General features: G+C 36.9%; 1 protein-coding gene across 6 annotated transcripts in view; it reads right to left on the bottom strand.

Annotated features, from left to right (window-relative positions):
* Window positions 1-16072, bottom strand: part of Ttn (titin) — a 263732-nt gene extending 247660 nt beyond the window's left edge. For 3 of the 6 annotated variants that reach the window (XM_071619370.1, XM_071619371.1, XM_027943987.2), the window contains exons 1-12: window positions 15982-16072; window positions 13618-13821; window positions 11945-12232; window positions 11335-11420; window positions 10992-11242; window positions 5963-6293; window positions 5443-5595; window positions 4636-4773; window positions 3187-3318; window positions 2571-2705; window positions 1838-1975; window positions 1213-1350 (exon numbers count right to left, since the gene is read on the bottom strand). In XM_071619370.1, coding sequence (XP_071475471.1) covers window positions 1213-1350; window positions 1838-1975; window positions 2571-2705; window positions 3187-3318; window positions 4636-4773; window positions 5443-5595; window positions 5963-6293; window positions 10992-11242; window positions 11335-11420; window positions 11945-12232; window positions 13618-13821; window positions 15982-16072 — 2085 coding nt within the window. The remainder of the gene's footprint in view (window positions 1-1212; window positions 1351-1837; window positions 1976-2570; window positions 2706-3186; window positions 3319-4635; window positions 4774-5442; window positions 5596-5962; window positions 6294-10991; window positions 11243-11334; window positions 11421-11944; window positions 12233-13617; window positions 13822-15981) is intronic. The other 3 variants (XM_071619373.1, XM_071619372.1, XM_071619374.1) reach the window with 1 other exon arrangement.
* Window positions 16073-25438: the final 9366 nt, after the last annotated feature.

Raw genomic sequence — 25438 nt, 5'->3', positions numbered from 1 at the left:
AGAGCTGATGATGAAATGGGATGAAACACTGTTTTCACCTCCACCGCATCAGTTTTCATCTCCTCTTGGAAAAGATGTGTTTGTTCCTGCTTAATAGCAAATCCTTCTCTAGTCCTTGGCAGTGTGGCAGGTTCAGACGATTTTGCAGCAGTAACTATGAACTTAGATATAGACAGTTCCTCAGCTTCCATCCTTAGCTAATATTTAACAACAAAAACAAGATAATCAAACTCATGTGATTCAGGACAGAAACAAATTCATCACTCCTGGAATATGCTTCACCGAAAATTTTCTGTCATCCATGAGACTTCTGAAAGGCTGATGTGCCATTCAATATTAGACTTGGATGAAAGTTTATCTGACATTATGCTTAGCAAAAAACAGTCAAAGATAGGAAGCAACAGTCAGGGAAATACAAGTAGTACTTAGGTCAGGATGCTAATGGAATTGGAACCCTTTGGCTGCTGATTTCTAATGCTAGATTAGCAATAAAGAATAAATTTAGGTAAATAGCTTATTTGGAGCAAAGTGTAGTCATGGGAAGTAACTTAATTTGTGGAAATTTCATAGCTACATATAGAGGCAGCAACCTTCTCATGGTTTATGTATAATTGATCTGGTTTGATACTTCCTTCTCTAGATTTCAGTACTAGATCTTGCCTGGCTTTAGTGGAGCTGCTACTGAAGGCACTATAATTTTCTCAGTTTCTTTCCTCATCTGATAGTTACAGGGAGAAAAAAAATACAGTTTCACATGAAGAAAATTATAGGTTATTTACTGAAATAAATCCATACACTATAATGTAATATAGTGAACTTATGACTTCTCAAAAACCACATCTTCTTTACAGTAAGATTCACCACTTATGTATACAACTTTGATTTAATGTTCATAGAGTCTCTTAAATTTAGCCTGCATGCAATTTCAATCATCAACTTCTGAAGGATTTCGAGATGTTAATAATAAAAAGTTGAAAATAATATGAAAAGATAAGTGAGGAAAGGAATACATAGTAATATTAACAATATAAATAATTTGATTTTTTAGTTTTCAGATGTTTAATTATATGAAAACAAATTTGGTTAATAGATCTCATACACTAAAAAAAAAAAAAACAACAACCAAGATTTGGTATTAATGGGGATTTCACATGAGGTTTGGTATTAATATATTATAAAAGGGGATTTCACACTTGGAACAGCAATAGTCACCTTTCCATGAGTAACTTGGATTTGTTCTTGTCTAGTAGCCATTCCTTCTCTAGTTCTCAGTATTGTTTCTTGTTCTTTGGCTTTAGCAGTAGCAACTGCTATTGTAGACAAGGCAGTTTTCTCAGCTTCCTTTCTGATCTGATTATTACAGTAAAATCAAGATTTAAGTTGTATGGGGCTTCAGACATACATGATATGACCCTTCCCCCCTCCTGGTAGGGATGTAAGAGGAAGTTATTTAGGGTTAAATATAGGAGAGAAATTAATTTTCACTTGTCAGTGAGAATCACAAAACTTAGAAATGTTAGCTAAAAAAAAAAAAAATAAAAAATAAAAACTCTAGATGCTTCCCCAGTGCCCCAGTGCTTTTTCAAAAATAAATCTAAAATTGCTAATCTTCATGCAAAGAATAATGGTGAATAAAATGAATTATAAGTGTTACAGGTGGATGAAAATCAAATGTGCAGAAAAAATTAATGGTAATCAATCACATTTTCCATTTTGTTTTTAGTTACAGATTTAAAAAGGAAAATATAGATTAATAATTCATACTATATAATAGTTAATAGTTTTCTAACAATTAGTTTAAAGATGAACTCTTCATGTTTCAAATATCTATATTCACCTTTTCCTGAGTTATTTGGACTTGATCTCTTTTGGTAGTGATGCCTTCTCTAGTTCTTGATACTAAATCTTGTTCTTTGACTTTGGGTGTGGCAACTATGACTTTAGGCACCACTGTTTTCCTAGTTTCTTTCATTATCTGGTCATGTGGTTAAAAAAAAAAAAGATGAGAAAATAGTCATTAAATTTCCTGAGCCTCTAATAAGAGAAGCAAATGAACTGAGAAAGGAGGCAAATTTTCTTGTTACTCAAGGACATTTTAATTACACCTAAGTGTATTATTTAAGTTGCTTCAATCATCTGTATTGTTTCACTGACAATATCAAAATAATAAGATAAATTTAAAATAAAAAACATGATTAGCAATAAAAGACAGACAAATGCTGTTTTTTCCCATCATTATAATCCACGGGAAAGTCTAGTAAAGCCATAAATAGTGCACAGCTTTGCTTTATTATCCATTAACTTGTACCTGGGGCTGACATCAACAGTAATATTTTAAAGTGAATTATATCATGTTAGTAATAGTTCAAAGAAAGTCTGAAAGTTAGGAATAAGAGGTGACAGTGAAAGCCAGATGGGTGGCAAAGGCTCATGGGAGTGAGATGGTGAAAGAATTTTCTGTGTGAGATATGAGAAGAGGAGGTGGTGAAGATGTGGCCATTAGGATGAAATGCAAGTGGCTTGCAAGTGAAATGGTGAGAGTGACTTTCACAGCGGCAGGAAGTCATCACCTGTTCATGATTGAGGAGCCTTTGGTCTTGTATGGCAATTTCTTCTTGAGTTCCCAGGATTGTTTCTAGTTTTGTGGATTTGGCAGTGGCAACTACCACCATGGATGCAGCAGTTTTCTCAGTTTCCTGTCTTATCTGATTTTTTAGAGTAAAATGAATATTTTGAGTTTCAAATGGCACAAAAGAAATGTCAAGATGCCCTTGCTATGTTTGGGAGAATACAGAAGGTTCAGTGGTCATGTGCGTGTCCACAGGTGTGTGCACACCCCATCTTACAGCTGTGCATAGGTTATGCTTTCCAATCTAAGTGACTGAGGGCTCAGGTTGTGCATAAAAAATTGTACTTGTGTGAAACTGGTCAGAGGTGATATCTACCTTCCACCTAGAAAGCTCATAGGTATGCCCCCACACTGTTCTTGTAAACAGACAATCTCCCAAAACTAATCAATTGAGAGGAAAAGAGAAGTGAGAACAGAACTTCCATCACAGCAGAATTTCAATGTGAGACAGAACCAACAAAAAGAAAACATGAGACGAAGACTCCATTTTGAAGGACATACAATTGGCTAGAATGTGATATTAACAGACTACAAGGTATTTGCAAAGTTGGACTTACTGTTTCTTGAGTTATTTGCTTTTGTTCTTGTTTCGTAGTAATTTCTCCAGTAATTCTAGTTTCTTGTTCTTTGGCTTTAGTTGTGGAAATTACTACCTTTGGTACAAAGGCTTTTTCAGTTTCTTTTCTTATCTGCAATGAAGATAAAAACAAAACCTTACTGTTTCCTGATCTCTAATGCAAGTAACATAGTATTCATTAAATACAACACAGGAATTTAAAGAAATAAAATCACTTTTTTGGAGATGTCACTAAATCAAATAAATAATCTCTCATTCATTAGTACAACCATATTATTTCTCTGCCTAAAACATAAATTAGGCTGTTTAGACCAAAAAACAAAAAGAAAAAAGAAAAAAAAATGCTGAGTTCAGTCCTGTTCATTTTGAACAGGAGAGTTGTAGTCTTCTTTAAAAAGACTTCTAATTTTTACGAATAGATATATGACAATACATTTCCATTTTATGTCATTTAAAGATAATCTTAGAGTACAGAATATTAGAATGGAAGACCTGAAAAGTAACTATGCCTGACCCTTTTATTTTATATATGAGAAATCAAACATGGATAATTAATAATCTGCAAATCTACAGTATTTTGTTTTGAAAAAAAATTCCTAAATACCATGATGGTTTGGAGAATCAAAACTTACTATGGGAAGAAGATTTTTGCATATATCCTAGGCAAAATATTTTCTAAATCTTTAACCCCCTGAAGGATGCTGTTTCTATCTGGGAACCCAGGGAGTGCCTGTGGGGTGGGGGAGTCGTCTTCTTTGCTTCTTTCCCATTCTTAGATACTTTATCATTGAAACCCAGGACCTCAAGGTTAGATGAAACTTGAAAGCCTTTCTTCTCAAACTACCCAATTGACAATTGGCTCCACTGGCCAACAGCTCTCTATCAATCAGTCTTCTCTATTCTGTCCCCAGGGCTTCCAATCATGAGACTGTCCTTTCGTCTTTTCTGGTCCTGTGGCTTACTAAGGCTAGGCTTTCTATTCTATATCCAACCCATTTACACAAGTCCTCTTAGGAGTCAGGATGCAGCTTCTGAGGTTTTAAAGTCAAGTGTGTTCAGTGTTCTCTTCTACTCTCCATGTGGCTACTTAAATATCTATTTCTCCCTCCTAGTTTTATTTCCTTCTGTCATCTCCCTACAATCACATACATAATAATGATCATAATGTAAATGGTTATAAAAAATGTAGATAAGACTCTCTTTCTACACTCAGGTTGTGTTCACAGAGGTCCCTTTCGTCTATATAGAGAGAGCAGTCAGTGAAGTCCCCTCAGAGACTTTGGTATCCAGTGCACAGGTCACACATGACAAGAGGTAGTGTGGTAATAGTTGTATGGTCCAAGAAACACCATCCTTCACAGTAAAGATTATCACCGTGTTAACACATGTTATCACACCAGTGAATTTCAAATCAAAAAATCCTTCTCACCTGCTCATGAGTTATGTGCGTCTGCTCTTGCTTTGTTGCAATTACTTCTCTGGTTCTTGATTTTAATTCTTGTTCCTTGACTTTATCAGCGGCCACTACTACCTGTGTTACGGCAGTCTTCTCCGCCTCTTTTCTCACCTGATTTTCACAGAGAAAAGGAAGAAATACCTTAATGCACTTTGAACAGGAAGTTATGATGATATTTCGGGATTAAGGCAAAAATGTCACAGAAGATAAGAAGGGAAGGCAGAGTGGTTTTAAATTAGAACAAAAATTATTCAAATACGAGGTGGAAAATTATCCTGGATTTATGAGACTTTTCATTCATGAATCAAATGTCACGTTTGTTTTGAGAAAAGTAGATGAACAAAGCAATGATCCTTCAGGGAAGCTCAGAGAAATCTAATATCTGCCCTGAAACACTGGTTCCCACACCTGGCTCCTGGAGTAGCTATGCTCTGGCTGTCTGCTCCCTTGAGTAGCTGACTCTGTCCTCCCACCCTTCATCTGCTTCAACCAGGAGTCCCCTGATACTTTGAATACTGTTAACTTTTGCCTACTTAATGTAGCCCAGTGTTATTCTGGTCTGGTGTGCTCTTGTGATATTTACAGCTTAAACACCTTTGCTCTCTCAGACCATATTTTGCTCAGAAGTTCTAAAATCCTGGGTCATGCTGGGTTCAGTTCTGCCTTCAGAATGATTTGACATTGTTTGGTCCTGGCATCTGAGCACCCAAGGCTCAAAGCAGTGAATGGTGTTTGAGGGATGGGCCATTGGACCTGGCCCCACGTGCGGCCCTTGCATACCTGTTCTTGAGCAGGTTGGACCCGCACAGCAGTCGTGGTTGTCCTCTGAGCAGTCTGCTCTACAGCACTGATCACTGGTTCTCTCACTCTGGCCATATCAACAGCAGCAACAACGGTCGCAACAGCTGCACTCTTGTCAGTCTCTTGTTTCACCTGGATTGGAAATGAACACGTTCAATACATTTTCAAAGTGGCATGTCTGGTAAGAAATGTAAAAGCACAATGGAAACAGCTACCTAGAGCTAAATGTACTGGTGTGTGAGCATTTATCATTGCAAAGAGATGTAGGGTCTATATCACTAACACCCATATTGTATGTAAACCTCACATCAGAGCCTTTGTCCCAACTGAAGATGGTTTTATGAACAGGACATCCAAATTTGGTCTGTAGTTTCCATAATATGTTTGTGTTCCTGTGTATTTTCCTTCCAATCCATCCATCCTGGTTTTTATTCCAGAAATCACGTTGGAAAAAAAAAAGAGAAGTGAAGTAATGAAAACAGAGTAGTCCTGACTGTACCTCTTTGGCACCAGTAGCAGCAGCCCCTGCTGCAAAGGAAGCACTGGCCGATATGCTGGCAGCAGCCCCCGCAGCTCCACTGATGGTCACTTGCTCCTGGACACCATATCTCCCTTCCCACCTCTCTTCTCTCCTGATCTGAGTAGAGCTGGTCACTGTTGTCTCTCTCATCTCAGCCTCAGTTGAGGAGGCCACGTAGCCCTCTTGCTTCCAAGGGGGAGGCACTTCGGGGCCTGTGGCCACGGTGGATGTCTGAGTCTTCCGGACGAGTAAGGGTGACTTCACAGATCTGATGGGGGATGTGGAGATCCTCCCTGCTGGGGACACAGACCTGAAAACCAAATAGCAGAGGTCAGAATGCCAAGGTGAGGAGCTCTAGCAGGCATAATCAGATTAAGACAATGGCAGAGTTTTAAAATGTGTGTCCCCACAACTGGTTCAGAGGGTATATAATATGAAAATCAGTTGCTTTAAGTCTCAATAAAGCTTATTCTTATCTGCAGTATCTGAATCAGACTTAATCCCAAGTAAGCTAAAGAATTTTGTGCCCTGTCTCATCTTCTCACATTAAAAAATAAATAAGACCGAGGAAGGTATTTCCTAAATATACAGCAAAAGAAAGGACATTGCAAATCTAGGACTCATATGTAAGTGTCTCTGCATTCCCCATCTGGACAGGGGTGGGTGGATGTCAAATAGATGCTAGATGAAGAAAGCTCTATGTAATCAAAACGCTTGTGTCACTCCCGGCTAAACAAGTTAAGCCTTTCTCTCTTCCTCTCTCCCTCCCTTCCCTCCTGCAGGACTTCCACACCACCTTCACCATGTCTATCTGTCTTGCAAATTCCCAGGGCAGGAGGAAGATTTCTGGTTGAGCTGTTGCAGAATCTTTTGGGGTACGGGCTGTGCAATGCAGTCTGGAAACTGCTGCTCTATTTATAGGGTTTGTGAGCTGGTTTTTGTTTTCTGCCCCTGTTTATTTGCATTCACCCTCATACCATATTGAAGACTTTCTTTATTATTTTTTTATTAGCTGTTCAAAACATTACAAAGTTCTTGACATATCATATTTCATACATTTGATTCAAGTGGATTATGAACTCCCATTTTTACCCTATATACATAATGCAGATTCACATTGGTTACACATCCACTTTTTTACCTACTGCCATACTAGTGTATGTTGTATTCTGCTGCCTTTCCTAACCTCTACTATCCCCCCTCCCCTCCCCTTGAAGACTTTCTTTAAATAACCATATAATTGCTGTGGATTTTGGCTAATTTGAAACCTAAAATTTTTTTTTATTATTATTAAATGGATAAAATAGTTTCTTCCAAAACACTTTTCATTGTTTTTTTAGATGTATCCAAACTGCACACAATATCAGTTGAGGGGTATAGGTGCTAAATCCTGGCCGGATAGCTTAAAAAGACAGGTTTTGGCCTAGAATCTTGGAATTGATTAGCCATTTTAAGATAAAATTTTTGCAAAACTCATTTTATTTTTAATCAATAAGATCTATTGCATTTCTCCCTCTAGGTGGCAGTATTGCTCCATCGTTGCATTTTATAAATTCTGAATCTAAGAAAACATTTATAAATGTATCCTGGCAGTATGTAGGATATTTAGTTTACATTGATCATAAATGAAACAATTATCCTAATTAACCTCAAGATACAGTTGCTATTTGCTCTAAGAGTAACAGTACATTACAACATCAGTCAGTTTCCTGAAGAAAGGTTTCACCGGGTTCTTAAAGAAGGGCTTTTTCTGCGAAAATCAATTTGCATTTTATAAATGAAATTGTAATCAAACTAAAGAGAGATCTAAGGAACATGGCTCCATTCTGAAAATGACTGCCTGGGAAATAGAACAAAGGCCAGATTAGAATAATGTAGGTCTCTAGCGATTGAAGAAAAGCAGACAGATTTATACTTCGAAGTCTCAACTTGTGCCTAGTTCCTGCTGTATCTGGTAATGTGGTTTTATTCAAAAGAGTTAAGGACATGATTAGCATGACATAAGTGATTAGCAGCGGGCCTCAGGTAAGCCCCAAACTGTGAAAAATCAGTGTAATTTGAGTCATTATAGGAAAGTGCTTATTTCTGCAGGTAAAATAAAAAATAATCACCTGGTCACAGCTGGAGACAATGCACCCTATTCAATAAAATATGTTTGCCTTACTCTGTAACAAAAATCAAGATTTAACTATGAGACACTTTAGGAAAGAGTCTATTTTGGATAACCATTATTTTCTCCACAAATTGGCATTTGTATTTCCTAATTACTGTAAAACAAATTTAAGGGATGAATTTGGAAGGTTATTAATAAACTCTTAGAATGTTATGATGGTCAAAATACTCCATGGGAACAGAGAAACTAATTCTAAATGACCCTTAGGCTTGGATTTAAAATATAGTAAGGTTGTTATCTCCCTCAGAAATCACATTTGGCCTGTATGGTGGTTTCACGGTGTGCAAACTTGGAGTTAGCCTGAGACTGAACACTTTTAGAAATGTGATTGCTAGACATGTTTTGAAGTTGAGCTTTTTGTTCAAGTTTTCATGTTAGTGTTTACCAAAATTTTTAATATTTTAAGTGTCTAAAAACAATAAAAATGAGAAAATATCTAGCTTTTTAAACTATATTTATTGGATATTTAGCAATATAAATGTCCAATAATGTGTATAATAATTTTAAAAGCTTGTGGTTTTTCCATTTTCTTCTATTTGTGTTGAATTTTCTTTCTATGAAAATTGATTTGTGGAAATTTTTTCCCCATTTTTTTTGTTGGTGCATTATAATTGTACACAATGGGCTTGTTACATATTTGTACAAGCACACAATATAAGAATATAGTTATATATTGTAATATGTAACACTTTCCCCTTCTCTCCCTTCCTCCCTTCCTCTGGTCCCTTTCCTCCACTCTACTGATGTCCCTTCAATTTTCATGAGATACCCCCCCACCTTTTTCCTCTCTAGCTTCCAGATATGAAAGAAAACATACGACCTTTGACATTCTGAATTTGGCTTATTACACTTAACATAATGTTCTACAGTTCCATCCATTTTCCTGCAAATGACATAATTTCATTCTTCTTTATGGATGAATAAACCCTATTGTGTATATATACCACATTTTATCATTTCATGCATTGATAGACACCTACATTGCTTTTGTAGGTTGGCCATTAGGAATCGTGTTGCTATAAGCATGTGTATGCATGCATCACTATAGTATGCTGACTTGAATTCTTTACGATAAATACTGAGGAATGGTATAGCTGGATCACATAATGATTCCATGCCTAGTGTTTTGACTTGAGACTTTTTAATCTATTTGATTATTAGTTCTTTGTCGTAAGTGCAGCTAACATTCTCTCCAGATCTGCTTGCATTGTGCTTGTTTACAGGCATTATCTAGCATAAATATGTATAGTTGCTCAGGTTGGGGGCTCTCTCTGGGCTAGCATTTTTCACACTGTACCCATTATATATATATATATATATATATATATATATATATATATGTATATGTATGTTATGCCTTTCTAGCAGTGGCAGTGAGATCTTCTGAGGAAGGAGCACTGTTAAAATTTTTTTTCACAAGCAATCTAGCAATGACTTGCTATTGCCATACATTTTTTATTTTTCTGTCCTTGAATCTTTACGTCTATTTTAAAAGCTCTTTCCCATAAATATTTCCCAAATTTTCTGTTCTTCTCTTTCTCTGGATTTTAAAAAATCTAACTCTTTAATCAAGCTAGGATGTATTTTGTAAAGGATGTGAGGTAGTTTTATGCTCGTTGGCCAGCATTGGATGGATGGATGGCAAATTGGCCAGCATTCTTCATGAAGTAAAATGCCTAGTCCCTAAATAAAAGGTCACTTTGATTAAAAAACAAACTCCCTGTATTTTTGAATCTATTTTTAGACTCTGTTTTGCTTTCCTAATGTATTTTTCTATTTATTACTATCTTTCATTATTGTTGTAGTGCTGGGGTTTGAACTCAGGGCCTCAGGCATGCTACACAAGTCCTCTATCACTGAGCTACAGCTACAGCCCCACCACTATTGTGATTATAGTAACTTCACAGTAAATTTTAATATTTTTAGGTCAATGACTTGTTATGCTTTTAATTTTTTTTTCTTGGCAGGGGAGCTGTCGACATGTCTTTTATTTAAATTGATCAAGACATACTATTTTTTTTTTGTTTGCTCAAGTTTTGCAGTTTTTCAGTTCATCATATTAAAAGTCTCATTATGTTAAACTGAATCCCAGAGTTTCAAATATGCTGCAGATAATTTATACTTGACTGTAATTTCTGGGCCCTGATAATACAAGTCTGCCTTCTAAAGTACCTGCATCTTAACTCAGCATAGAAAACTACTTATTTTCTAGGTAAAATAAGCATATGAAAAATGTTTAAAATATTTTATTTATTATGGAAGTATAAGAGCATGTGTATAATTATTTGCTGTTTACAAGGCACCTTCAACTAATTATCTCATTTAATCTGTGAGATTATTCTTATTATGATTCTCCTTTGTTTATAGATGAGACAACTAAGAACTGGAGCAAGTGACTTCTTTGGCTCTTGCTATTTCATAATACTGAGGATAATAATTCTTAGTGGTTGTGAATATTTAGTGAGATAATATTTGTAGAGTGTCAAATCAAATATTTGCCATAGTGATAGTGATCAATAGATAAGTAGTGATTATTTTATTGTAATAGTTATTGTTCCAAGTCAAACTTAGCAAGTGATTTGGCTGGTTGAATTTAGGATTTTTCTCCTTTTGCTGTGTTATTTTCTCCTCTCCTAAAGCTAATATGTATTAAATAGAAGTAAAAAAGAATTCAGAATTATAAAGTTCTTCAACTTGCCTGTGGACAATGAAGATTTGGGAAAATCATATTCAGTGACATCTCGATATACCTCTTGTATCACATACTACATTTTTGATTGCACAAAACCTCATTTTACAATGCTTGATAACCTGGTCTCTTTAAAGAAACTTTACCTCACAGGAGATGGAGTGGGTGCCCGCACATGTCTGACCGGGGAAGGAGAGTGTCTTATTGGTGAGGGGGACTGCTGTCGAGCCAGTTGTGTTTTGGCAGAAATGGACATGGATGGTGGTGTTGGAGACCTTGACTTTGGCTTAGGAGGTATCCTGGGAGGTGTTTTATGTGGCAGCTGTTGCCCAGTGGCACCATCTATGACCATCTCAACTGTTGTGAGTGATCTGGCATCAAAGTGGGCTTCAATCTTCTGCAAAAGATTAAAACAAAGTCCATGATGAGGGAGAATAGCTGGGGAAGTGGCAATCAGAAAGGCTGGGAAAGAGCAGCATAGAAAAATACCTTTTCAATTCGGGTTTGTCTTGTTTCTGAAATCTGAGCAGTCGAAACAATTGTCTTTGTCTTTTTAGCGGGTACTACTTCTTCACCTGTAGGAAGGGAAAGATGAGCATTGGAGGAGGAGAAACCATTCCTTTGGAAAGAGATTCTGTTAATTGTGACTACAAAGTCAATAAAATTTTCTGGGCATCCCTGTGGGGAAAAATGCAGAAAGTTTTGAATCTTGTATGGATAGAAATCAGATTTAAAAATACAAAATGCCCCTTCTTCAAAACTTCTGCCATTGCCAGAAAAGCACCATAGTAAACATATAAAGACTGCAATATGAATGTGTTAGAACCACTTAAAAACATTATTCCAGTACTTTCAATAGTTTGAAGTGTATGTAACTTAATTGAAACACTTTCCAGTTTATTATATTGGGGTTAATAACTGAAGATTGCATCAATACTGAGCTCTTGCCTGGAATCTCACACTTTTATTTTCATAGGGTTTAAAAGGCAGCTTGGATTTTAGCTCTCAGCATTCCCAGGGCCTCAGGAGAGGCAGGCTAGCCCCACTTGGTCACAGATCAGGCCTCTCCCCTTCTCCTTTCTCAACCTGCAGTGCATACCTTGAACCAGCAATTCGGCAGTCGAAGTAGCTCTTCCAACGCTATTGGTGGCATTCACTGAATAGGTCCCGGAGTCTTCGGGGTATGCTTCCGCAATCAGTAAGCTGTAGAGGTCGCCTTCTTGTGAAATTTGGAAATCAAGGGAGCTCTGAATTTCAGCTCCATCCCGGTAGAACTTCACGACAGGTGTAGGGATTCCAGTCACTCTCACTTGGAGTCTCACTTGGCTTCCTTGTCTCACGGTCATGCTCTGCAGTCGTTGAGCGAAGTTGGGTGGCGCTGTCTCCGCTGCAGGGGACAGAGAAGGAAATCAGGCCAGGAAGCCAGAACCTTACCAACAGGGTATTTTTAAACAATCACAGCTCCGATTCCAAAACCAGGCAATGACTCGCCAATTCAGCATCCTTGACTGTCCTTGAACCCGGCTCAGCCAGCAGATGACAGCAAGAATGGGGCCCAGAGATGGCAGGTGGCTATCCAGCCACCATGTTTGCTTAGCAGTTCTAGGCCACCACAAAAAATCTAGATCTTGTTTTGACTAGAGAATCTTCTGTACTTCCCAACCTCACATCTGTACCATGTTAATGTGTTATGCAACTTTGTATACTTCAATAGGTTATATTAAAACGAATTCCAGGGGTTGGTAGAATGGGTGTATTTGTGACTTATAGAATCTTTACATTTAAACTTAATTTAAAAAACCCCTAAATCTTCTCCAAATTGGTTGATAGTCAAGGAACTGAAATACTTACTTGCATTTAAAATGTTAACCTCAATAATGATATATTTTCATGTTAATTATTCTACAGAAAGGGGATTTTGGGGGAGGGTTATGTTGGAAAAAATTTATATGATAAATGTGAAGGGTGGATGGGATTAACTTTGGTGTGCTTTTGAATAGCAACAGCAAATTTTACTAACCTGTGATTTTCTATTTCTTAATTTTCTGGATGTGTTTTAAGATTCAGACCTAATTTTACCTGATATGCTTTCTATTTAAGTCAGTTATAGCCCTATAACTGGATATCATTGAAGATATGGTTTACTGGATAAGCACTGATAACATTATGCAGTTCATGCAAGATTTATAAATTAATTCATGTTTTGAGAATTAATGTCTAACCAGGTAATGAAAAATGGAGAACAACAGAGGCCACTAATATTGGTCATAACTTTTCAGGGTGAATGGTGTCATACATTTGAATAATAAGCATTTGTCTTTTTCTGAACATGTTATTGAGTAGTATTTTTAATATTTCTTAAATGACTAGTTTGTGGACCGCTTGTGTCAGAACTATCTTGGTGCTTGTTGAGGTGGAAATTCCTGGTGAATCCTAGAATATATCATATTTCTTATGAAGCTTATGAAAAAGTCTTTGAGCTTTTGTACTTGCTGAGAAGCATGATTTTTAAAATATTTCCTTAAAGCATTTTTGAGTGTTTAACATGTATACAGAGAAGCACTGATTCTCAGCCACTTTTGTGTTTTATTTTGAAAGGAGAATTAAATTCCACATGGCAAACAGCTTTGCTACAAAATCAGCCTTCAGTGGGCCCTTTCTAGATTGGGAGCTGCAAGTCCTCATACCCATTGCTCAATATGGACCCCTTCCGCCAGGTGCAAGGGATGCCCTCAGGGGCAGCAGAGGACAGGCATGCCCCCACCAACCCACCTGTAACGAGAAGCTCAGCAGTACTAGTCGCTTGTCCAGATCCATTGGTGGCTCTCAGGGAGTATCGTCCACTGTTGGCTTTAGTCACGGCGGGGATCGTCAGTCTAGCGCGGCCATCGCTAAAGGAGATCTGCACGCCGGGCAGAGTGGAAGTGGAAATAACCTGGCCATCCCTAAACCAGCTCACCTCAGGAACTGGAAAACCTGAAGAGCAAGCACAATTGATCTTTATGTTTGAGTGGGCACGGCAAATTCCTCTCCACCGAAACATTATTCTTACTGCCTTGCTCTAACCTAAAAAGCTTTGTAGAGTGAAACACCATTTGGTGACAGTGACAACCTGACAGGCTCCTGGCGGAAGCATAACTTTGTAGGCCATTAGGAAGGCCCAAGAGCTTAGGTAGAGGGTAGCACCCTCATTATACAGGGAAGGAAACTGAGGCCAATAGAGACCTGATGATTTTTCCAAGGTCCCTCAGTGAGCAGTGGCAGGCAGAAGACTAGAATTTTCATATGCTTCCCTCCTGCCTGGGGCTCTGTCTGATGCAACTTAATAGACATCATTAAAATCATGAAAGGGATTTATAAAAGTGAGGAAACTTTGAAATAAAAAGTGACTGGTGTCCTCTTTGAACACAAATGAGGAACAAAAGCAGCAAAAGGATCTGACAGTTCTGTCTGACATAGGGAGGAGGGTGCACTCATCTTCCTCTGCAGTGCAGGCACACCGCCTTCTGGAATGCTCCTGCTTTCCTGTGTGCCTGCAGTAAAACCACCATAATGCAGAGAGGCAGTTTTCCAAGACTTGTCTTTCAGAACAATGTGTAGAGTTGGAGTTGTGGCTAGAAAAGCCAATTTGTTTTTCTCCCACTATAAATTAACAGTGAATAACTATATGCTCATGGTTGGACATTTTAGGTATTTTAAAGTTCTGTATGATGAGAAGATATGAGGCAAGTTCAGGGAATGGTTTACTTTGCATTTGGTATAAACACTGGTGATTTATCTCCTCCAGCTAGGAGGTGAAGATAACGGAAAAGTCACTTTGTTATCCTTACATTAGCCAATCTCCCACTGTGGCTGAGTAGATACTGTGTTAGTATCCACTAATAGGTATCAGGTATTTTCAGTGGTGTATTTCTAAGAACTTATTAGTGTGAAGGAACAAGCTATGAAGAAGTCAGTTTCTACTATTCACAAGGAGAGAGACTCCCACTGATGCTATGTGTGTTCTGTTCAGTTTAGAAAAATTACTGAGCATTCCAAGATAAGTAATTATTTGAAAGTCAATAAGAGTTCATCATGCAGGAAGAGAATTGAATTTGTCTCCACACAATAGAAAATGAATGATTATATGATATTTGTGTAATATACAATAAAGTATTATTCAATTATAGAAAGATTGGTGCATAAAATAGAAAAAATAAAAAGGAAATCTTATTTTATATCTTTATTATAAGCTATACAATTAAAAAAAACAAAGAAGAACAATGTACCATGCAGATGCACTGAAGGAAGAAGCTAGCATAATTTTCAATTGACCCATGTAATCTTACATGGCCAGTTGCAAGACTATAGAAGGAAACAATATTAAGTGATTTTTGAAATGTTTGCAACAGTGTATTTTTTCACAAGATGATAGATAAGTCCTCGAAATCATGAATTTTCTGTAGTCATCCCTAAACTGAATTATGAAGAAAAAGCAGCAGATAAAGAAACAGATAAACTTCCTTTTAAATAAAACTTTAGGGAAAATGGTTCCCTTTAATATAAAGGTCAGAGTGGCAAATAGTATTTCTTCTTGTCATTTTGAAATGATCGGAAAGTCTTTTGTTCACTGGAACCACTTAATGAAGATAGAAAATAATAGACTCAAACAATGAGGAGTTAGCTCATCACTGGAGGGTTCTGACTCTGAAGAAGGCTGGATGCATTGTTATTTTCCATATAAAACAACTGAGATTCCTGTGCATGGAGCAGCCAACCCAGATCACCTCCCAGAAGCTCCGTAGCAGCCTTTACTACACTGGAGTTCTTGGCTGCCAGTCTGGCTCTGCAGCTGAACCCAAATATAGAATGACCAAATGTGGGACGACTTCAGTTGCTGGATTCTGACAGCAATTTTAATCTAATGCTAATTATTTTTGCTTTGTGGAATTATAAATATGAATAAAACATTTTTGAGTCATTATATTGTCAGATTGTGTCAGTACTCTGAATGGTAGACCCTGAAAATGACCCTTCCAGGGCGCTGCACCAATTTTACAAAACTGAAGCAGAGCATCATCTCAGCATCATGTCCTACAACAAAGGCAATTCATTGGAAAGGAGGCAAAGGAAAGGAAAGCACCAGGGTGGGCTTACCACTAACGTGAGCCTCAAAGGTTGCGGCACTACCCTCCAGTACCACAACGCTTTGTAACGGCTGCGTAAACGTCGGTGCTTGAGTTGTCATCTTCTTAGGCACTCTGAAAAGGAAGAGAAAGTAAGTGAGGATATCATCCAAGGGCCACTGGAGCTCCTGTGGGGATGAAAGAGACATATTCTCCACTGGATTGCTCCTTGGTCATCTATGAGCCTGCGATAATGGGAAAGCCTCTTCTTTATGGCTTGGATTTAAAATTTAACACAAAGCAATAAATTTAAGGGGAAATGAGGGGAGAAAATTAGCCAGATAGAGCAAGGAATATACCCAAGTGGCCTTATCAATGGTGTAAAAATCAGGCCGAGAGTTGAAAATTGGAATAACATAGGGATAGTGAGTAATTAAAGAGATGATATGTGACAAATCTATGATGAATCTCTGCAATGTGTATGGGACAATTGCTTAAATATTTCCTTCCCCCAAATATCTTTCACTCACTGTAGCTATATTTATAAAGTTAACTTGGATACAGGCATTGTCTAATTACTTAAAATGGTCACCAAAATTAAGAGTTTGAACTTTGCAATTTCTTTCCTAATTTGAAAGGGTTTGGCAAGATTTATTGAATATATGAACTTTAAAAAAGTTTTTTTAAATTGTTGCTAGATCTTTTATTTATTTATTTATATGTGGTGTTGGGAATCGAACCCAGTGCCTCACACATGCCAGGCAAGTGCACCACTGCTGAGCCACAGCCCCGGATATATGAACTTTTTGTAGACCTATAGGGTGCTTTATACTTCTTAACATTTCTTCAAACTATAACTGTGCAAGTAATATTGCTACTGCTGATATTTAGAAAAAAATTAATTTTATAGTTAGGACCAAAATTTATTATAGATTTGAAACAAAAATGCTGGCTTGAGTTCTTAATATGGAACAGTGTGCGAAGTCTGAATAATGGAAGGTTGGTGGGAAATGTGGGGGAAGTAACAAAGGACTATGCTTTTACTACATAAAATATTCAATGAAGAAATGAATATAAAATTTGCAGGTAAGTTCTTTATAAGTGGAAGAAAGTACTTTGTCTATCAGTTTCAGAGACTATGTGAAAATTTTTCTAATGCATAAATAGCTGATTATTCAACATGACTATTTCACTGTTCTGAAACAAAAAGACAATTTCTGAACCATCAATTGCTTCATTATTATTTTTCATAAAGTTCTTTGTTCACCAAAACTTTATGGAGCAATAGGCTTCTTTGTGATAATGCCTTACCTTATTCTATCTTTTTACTTAGTTAAAAAGAAAATTAAACCAGCATTTTTTCAGACGAGAATTATATTTGGAAAATTCAGATAATATCCAAAAGTTTTCCACAAAACTTTGTCAAGAAGTCTTTTGTAGCATGTTATTTTCAAAATGAACAAATTTGTGTCTAACTTTTCCTGTTTACAAGCTAATGCATCTTCTAAAAATAACTATCTTCTTAGGTATATAACAACACCATATCAGTATTAACAGGTATTTACAATGTGTAATCTAATTCTAAGAAGATGGAAAATCAAAGCATATTTAGAAATCAAAAGCTTTTAAACATTATTCCTTACCCTTTTAGCATTAGCATTTATCTCCTATCATATAATTGGATTGTGAGTTGAGTTAAAATGCATAATGAGATTTGGAGTATTTTATAAAACAATTATATAGCCTTATTCCAAATTTCTAACATTGCAATTAACTGGCCTAGATTGATCTTATACTCCTATTGTCTAGTGAATTTTGTTGCTTTAGTCCTTGCTTTTCACAGGCCTTTATCTAATTAGGGCTGAAGGTATGCATCTAAAATGTCATGCTCCCAAAATAAACTCTCCAGCATTGACTGACAGCAGGCAAGTGTTCTGTCACTGTCCTGCAACTGATATCTCAGCAGTTGATTCCCTTAAAAAGTCATCAGGGTGTAGCTGATACCACATGCATGTTATCAGAGCTATTCTTGGTGCGCCTCACTTTATCACTGAGTAATATAACCTTGAACATTCTCAGCCGACACAAAGAGACTATAAAAGAACTAAACATTTTGATCACCATTGCAGACCCCAACTTCTAGAATATCCAGTGAATTTAAACAGTTTGAATTATTGACTGAGCTGATATGCTAAAGCATTCCATTTAAGAAAAACAAAGCTCACACATTTAAAAACAAAATTTAACAAGAAGATTCAAATAATGGGTCAGCACCAGCAGCAAGAAGTTACCCAAACACGTCTATGTGGACATTTGGCACACAAAAATAAACAGGAGCTAGAAATCAATAAGAAAGTAACTCTAGTATTACAATAAGAAAAGCTGCTGCTCACCTGATTTCTCAAGAGTGCCTAAAAAGGGTGGGACTAAGCCCAGGCTGCTTCTGAAACGACGTCCTATGTAGAGTTGGTTTTTCCGACCATCTCCAACATGAATCGGTGAGCCTCTAAACCTAAAAACAAAACTACACAGTCAAGACTGTGTAGTTTTGCTTTTCTATGCAATCCCTACACCCGAGGCGAGGCGGGAATGCACGACTGCTCCAGAGCCAGGGCCTGGCCGGCCCTTATATTCACCAGATCTGCTGACAGCCCCACATCCTCAGGGCAGGGCCCTGGTGATTGGTTCTCTTAAGAAAGCATGATGGGAGAGGACCTTTTTGGTAGTTTCACATACCACCTGTTCTTCTGATTGGCAGAGCTAAATTTAGCCCCTCAAAAGAGGCTTTACCAAGGAAATAGAAGTGTGTTGGAAAAATAACCTGGTTGAGGCTCAGAGAAGAGCATTTGTTACCAATGTTAAAAATCTGTTAATGTGGGTCTGAAACAAAGATGTGGTAATAGACAGCACCTGCAGGCATTCATACAGAATAGCCCAAACCTGCAGGCTTTGCTCTGCGAAACAGGCCCTGCTCCTGTTCCCTCCCCCCAAAGTAACCAAATGGACCCATCAATCATTACAGCAGATGAGGAAATTTATCTCATGTATAAGGCTTCATTTTCTCTAAAGAATCTGTTGCTATAAACATTTATATTGAAGGGACTCATTTGTACTTATCTGCTTTCTCCAGAATCCACCTGTACTTTGGAGAAAGTTTAAACCAATGTTAATGAGTTAAGAATCCTGCAAGAATTCATGTTGAAAAGCAATATCTGAACTCAGCTTAGATTTAGTCTGCATAGGACAACATCACCACTCTTGTCAGATTTCATTTTTGTCTGGTGTTGGTATTTACAAATATGCACCCATTGCTTCTCAGTGAGCAGGAAAGTTTTCTGTTTAAATCATCCATAGGGCTGTTTTCCCCAGTACATGAAAGCTGCTCTACTAATCTCTGGAGTTTGCTGTTCTAATGGGAAGTGGTTAGGGGATGATATAGTTGCTATTTTAGGACTGAATTTAATTTCAAGCAAGAGATACTTCAAATACAAAAGAGCATACCGAAAGACCTTTATAATGACTCAGCTGAGAGATTTGTAAAACTCTACTTAGAGGGAAGAAAATTGTCTTGTTGATAATGGAAAGAAGCTTTAATCAATAAAACAGATGAAAATTTTAAATTTTAAGTAAATTTCTTTGTGTTTATAATGAAAAATTTTTCCTGTTATAGAATAAATTGACCTTGTCTTAGACTTGTTACCTTCTTGAGTACTTCATTCCTTATACTTGTTTATACAGTGATTAATTCATTAACATTTAACAGAGCTTAAATTTACCAACAATGAATTCAGTGCAATTATATCTACAAGCTGACACCATGTACTTATTTAAATATGTCTCTTCACTTTGGTGTTATCCATATTGAGAACATTGTTCCTCCTCCATTGACTGCATCTGTCATAATTCTGTTTTATTGATTTCTGCTGAAACAACTAGTTTCGTGTTATATACTTTGAAAATACTTCCATGTTGGGGCTGGGAGCGTGGCTCAGAGGTAGAGCGCTTGCCTGGCATGCACGAGGCACTGGGTTCGATCCTCAGCACCACATACATGTAAAATAAAGATATTGTGTCCACCTAAAACTTAAGAATAAATATTAAAAAAAAAAAAAAAAAAAAAAAAAGAAAATACTTCCATGAGAAACTCCTGTTACAGGCAACGTGTCCATCATTAAGTAAAGCAAGACTAGAAATGTGTGCTCTTTCCATTTGGGGAGTTCAACAGTGGACTAATCAATTAAAAGGCATTTGTTTACATGTTTGAGTGCACTGTACACATACATGTGTTTTTAGGCTCATGTGGCCCAATATTTGGCATGTTAATGTCATGTCATGTTTGTTGGAACTGAAGTCAAACCACTTTAAATTTACAGGGAATGAGTGAATAGAATCCTGAAACTTGTGTCATGTTGGCTCAACACAGTTCAGGGCATTCAGGAGCCAGGAGAATGACCATATACTATAACCAAGTGAAGTGTCTCTCCCCTAAGCTGCTATCTATTCACTGTTCTTAGATTTCCCTAGATTTTCAGTATTGCCAAGGTCCTTGCCTTTGCATTTACATCCTTATATGGCATTCAGAGTCAAGAAGGAAGAAAGGAAGTAAAAGGAAGAAAACAAAAAAGAAAGAGATAGTTTGAAAGTACTAACACACTGCTCTGGAAAGAGGCCTTATTATTGGCTTAGTGAACACTCTTGAACAGTATATGATACTGGTAAGCATTGGTTAAAAATTAAATATGTCGTAGCTGGAATATAGTAAGTTAGGCCAGTGGAAATGAAATACTATTCGGATTTGGGGAGTTTGCTGATGCAGTAAGAGCGTCTTTTACTTTCCTAACAGTGGGGAGGAGCCACAGAGATAATCCAAAACAGCAGATAATTCAGATATAATGCCTCCTTCGTTTTGGAATGCAAGGTATGATTCTCTCTGAGAATTATCTCAATGAAATTCAATAAATATATATTAAACCTATACTCAGTGCTGAACACTGTTAAGTTGTTAGGACTATGAATTCTGGCATTGTTTGTTGACTCAACAAATTTCTACTGAGCGCCTGCCATTGTGCTAGATGATGATGAGACAGAGCTGGGAAAGACACATGTGTGGATTGTGCCCTTGGGGATCGAAGTCTGCATCAACTCCTGATAAATTCTCACTAATCTGCAACTGAAACCTAGACTAGGATATATGCAGAACCCAGGTGGAAACTCCTCTCTATCGCTGTTGGTGTCAAATTTTATTTATACTGCATAGAACCATTTGCCAAAGTTAGAACTTACTGGGAGTTATTTGAGAAATGGGAAGAGTTTTTAAGGTTAACCTAAGAGTACTTTTGGAGAGAAAGAACAAAATTAATGTCTCATAACTAATTAAACCCCATGTGTTCCTACTATGTTCAACCCAGTTCAAATGCTGGGATTGCAGCAATGTACAAAAAAAAGACAATAATCTCTGCCCTCCCTAAATTTACATTTTAGTAAGCACAGAAATACATGTTCATGCAATACCTGTACAGTCCATTTTACTCATAAAATATTTTAAACCTGAAATACTGACTCATCACAGAACTAATTTTACACAAGGAAACAAGAAAAAAGCAAATTAAGGAAATGCACCAAGAAGAAGGTTCTGACAGAACAACTCCTGCTAATGGTGGTAGTCTGTGTGTTCCTTGAGTTTTGAAGGCAAGTGAAGCTACATGGGGATCCAGGGACAAGAAATTGTGACTTGGAATTTAGGAGAAGACTTTTGGCCCTTTGTTTTCCTATATCCAGTTAAAATTGCTTTAGTAGCAAGACCAAATTAATTGATTTCCACAATTATTCACCAGTGTGCTAATGATTACTGACACACTTAATGCCACATTAAAGACGATTATTTCCAACACGTATGACACTTTCCAAAATAAGTAAGATCAGTAAGTTGAAGTCCTGAACCTCTTGAAGACTTGGATCCCAGTAAGTGTGCATTGACTCCAAGGGCACACAGAATTTTGCTTCTCTCCTAAGTGGGCTTTAGACAACTCACTTGATTCTCAGACTTGTCAGTTGTAAAATGGGGATTATAATATCCACTTCAAAGAACTATTGGGAAGATTCAAAAACAATACGAACATGGCCAGGCCAGGACAGAGAGAATCTGACACTTGATAGGCATTTTGTTTGTTTGATGCTATCAAGCATGACACAAAGAAAACAATGTCTGTGCTTAGTAATACTGATTTGGCCAATCATCTAACTACCTAAATATACAGGATTGTGTTTTCTAAGAAATCTCTGGGAAGCCCAAAAGTGAACTCATAGAAACTGGTCATGCCCTTCCCTGAAGGACCTCAGAAGGTGACACATTTATATGGGGATTAAAACAAAGCCCAAGAAATACTGGAATCTTAGGGAAAAAATAAACTGGGTTTCTGGAAGCCTGGAACAGGAAACCATAAGCCAGATCAAATCCAACCACCAGCAGATGCTCACTGGAGGGAGTATTGCTGTCAAATAATAAGCTTTACACATGCAGAAGGGAGGCAGCTGAGTTCATTCTATCCAGTAATCACAGTAAGCAATAGCTCCTGGGATTAGAAGCTCTTTCAAGGCTAAAAATGTGTTTGGGGGCTGAAAAATATGTTCTGGTCTAAAATTAAAAAAAGAAATTTGCAAAAATGAAAATAATGAATGTTTATCAGAGGCAAACAAAACTGGTTAACTGCATTTCATATCAGTATATTTTATTATGTGTCATATGCTCAGGAGTAGATCCTCCAAAAGTAAGAGAACCTGTGTGGTGAAACATTTAGGCCTATTTACCTCTGTGTTTTAGCTCTTCTGTTTCAGATTCCTAGTTGATTCCTCTTCCCCTTATCACCTCGCCTAATCATAAAAATAGAATTCTTTTGAGCAGGTCCTTGCTGTGAATGAGAAATGTAGATCCTATCATATTCTCTGGTCACCCCTGCCCCATTTCACATATTACCCAATCCTCTCCATCCATCTATGAGCTCCTTTGTTCTCTGCCTTCTGACAAGGCCCAGCCAACCCAAATGCTGGCAGGAGAGAGTAGGGGTATTTATTCCCCTTCTCCCACCTGCCTGGCTTTAGTTGAGCATGACCTTCTTCCACTTGTGATTTTTTAAAAATTGTTTTCCATGTACCAAAAACTATGGAGGGTACAGAAAATGTAAGGCCCTACACTTAGATATTAGTTGGAAAAACAAGAGAGTGATATAACAATTCGAGGAGAGATAATAAAAAGAGACACAGCATTTGTCTAGTTCATCTTTAAAATTCTGCCTCCAGGCACATATATGATGCTTATTAAACATTAATTTAATGAAAATTCATAGTATACTTGGGGAAGAATACAAAGTCTATTAAAAGCGATTTTTTAAAAAGATAGTTGAGTACAGAGGTCTTAAAACTAGGATGAAAAACTTAATTTTCACTTTCTATAGCAGTGTTTTGAGTTTTTACCATGAACATATGTTATTTTCATTTAAAAAGGACTAATTATTATGGGAATGCATCCAAAACCAGTTGTGTAATTATAAAACTTATAACATCTAGTTAATATAAAATAAAAAACTTCTATCAGAAAAGTAGCTGGCAAAAGATTTTCTCCATTCTGTAGGCTTGCTCTTCACACTCTCAATCATTTCCTTTGTTGGACAGAAGCTTTGGAACTTGAAGCCATCCCACTTATTGATTCTTGGTTTTATTTCTGAGTTTAGGAATCTTATTAAGGAAGTTGGTGCTTGCAATAATATGTTTGAGTGTTGACGCTATGCTTCCTTTTGGCAGTTGCAATGTTTTTGGTTTAATTTCTAGGTGTTTGATTCACTATGAGTTGGTTTTTGTGCAGAGTAAGAGTTAGGGATCTAGTTTCTCCTACATGTGAATATCCAGTTTTCCCAGCGCTGTTTGTTTAAAAGGATGTTTTTGGCACCTTTGTCAAGGATCAGATGATTGTAACTGTGTGGGTTTACCTCTGTGTCTTCTATTTTATTCCATTGGTTTATGTATCTGTTTTGATGCCAGTACCATGCTGTTTTTGTTACTCTGGCTCTGTAGTATAACTTGAGATCAGGCATTGTAATGCTTCCAGTATTGCTCAGCATCGCTGTGGCTATTCTGGGTCTTTTTTTCTTCCATATGAATTTTAGAACTGTTTTTTTCTAGTTCTAGAGGAACATCATTGGTACATTGATGGGGATTGCCTTGAACCTGTATATCAGTTTTGGTAATGTGGTTATTTTAACAATATTAATTCTGCTTATCCAAGAACATGGATGATCTTTTCATCTTTTAATGTCTTCAATTTCTTTCTTCAGTGTTCTATAGTTTTAAGAAGATTTATTCCCAAATATTTTTATTCCCAGGCTATTCTAAATAGAATTGTTTTTCTAATTTCTTTCTCAGCAGATTTATTATTGGAGTATAGGAAAATGATTGATTTTTATGTTGATCTTGTTTCCTGCTATTTGCTGAATAATTTCCAGAATATATAAAGAAATACATAAAAAAAACTTAACACCAACCCCACTAAATTAATAATAAACTGGCATATGATCTGAAGAGAGATTTTTCTCAAAAAAAGGAATACAAGTGGCCAATAAATACATTAAAAAATGTTCAACATTCCTAGTGATCACAGAAATGCAAATCAAAAATACGGAGATTTTATCTCACTCCAGCTAGAATTGCAGTCATCAAGAATACAAATAACAATAATTGCTGGTGAGGATATGGTGGGGGAAGTAAAATTATACAGTTGTTGGTGGGACTGCAAATTAGTACAACAAATTTGGAAGGTAGTATGGAGATTCTCAAAAGACCAGGAATGAAACCATCACATGACACAACTATACTACTTATTTATCCAGCAGATCTAAAATCAGCACACTATAGTGATACATGCATACCTATGTTTATAGCAGTGCAATTCACAGTATCCAAGTCATCGAACCAGCCTAGGTGCCCTTCAACAGATGAATAGATAAAGTAAATGTGATAGTACTCAACCATAAAGAGGAATAAAATTATGGCATTTGTGGAAAATGGGTGGAAATGGAAAACATTGTACTAAGTGAATTATTTCACCAGATTCAGAAAGTGAAGAGTGAATTTTGTCTCAAATGAAGAAGTTAAAGAAATGGAGGATAGAAATTTTTAAAAGGAGAGTCTCCTGGAAAGAGTAGGGAGACCAATAAAGAAGAGGTAGGAGATCAAGAGGGAAGGAGATCAAGAGGGAAGGAGTTGGGAAGGGCATGAAGAAGATGGAGAAATACTGGGAAATAAAGAATGAAATCTACAAAATTATACTATGTCCTAGTCTGAGTACACCAAAATTAATCATATATATATATGAGAGATCAGTGGAATAGAGAAAGTGGGTGGGGGAGGGAAGAAAAGAGGGAAAGGGAAAGTACTGGGGAACAAGGTTGATCAAACTGTATCATGCACATGTACAAATATAGCATATTGTATCTCAC

Source organism: Marmota flaviventris, chromosome 11, assembly GCF_047511675.1.
Source record: "Marmota flaviventris isolate mMarFla1 chromosome 11, mMarFla1.hap1, whole genome shotgun sequence".
Classification (NCBI taxonomy): domain Eukaryota; kingdom Metazoa; phylum Chordata; class Mammalia; order Rodentia; family Sciuridae; genus Marmota; species Marmota flaviventris.
The sequence above is the reverse complement of the archived record's forward strand: the minus strand, read 5'-3'. Positions and strand labels throughout refer to the sequence as shown.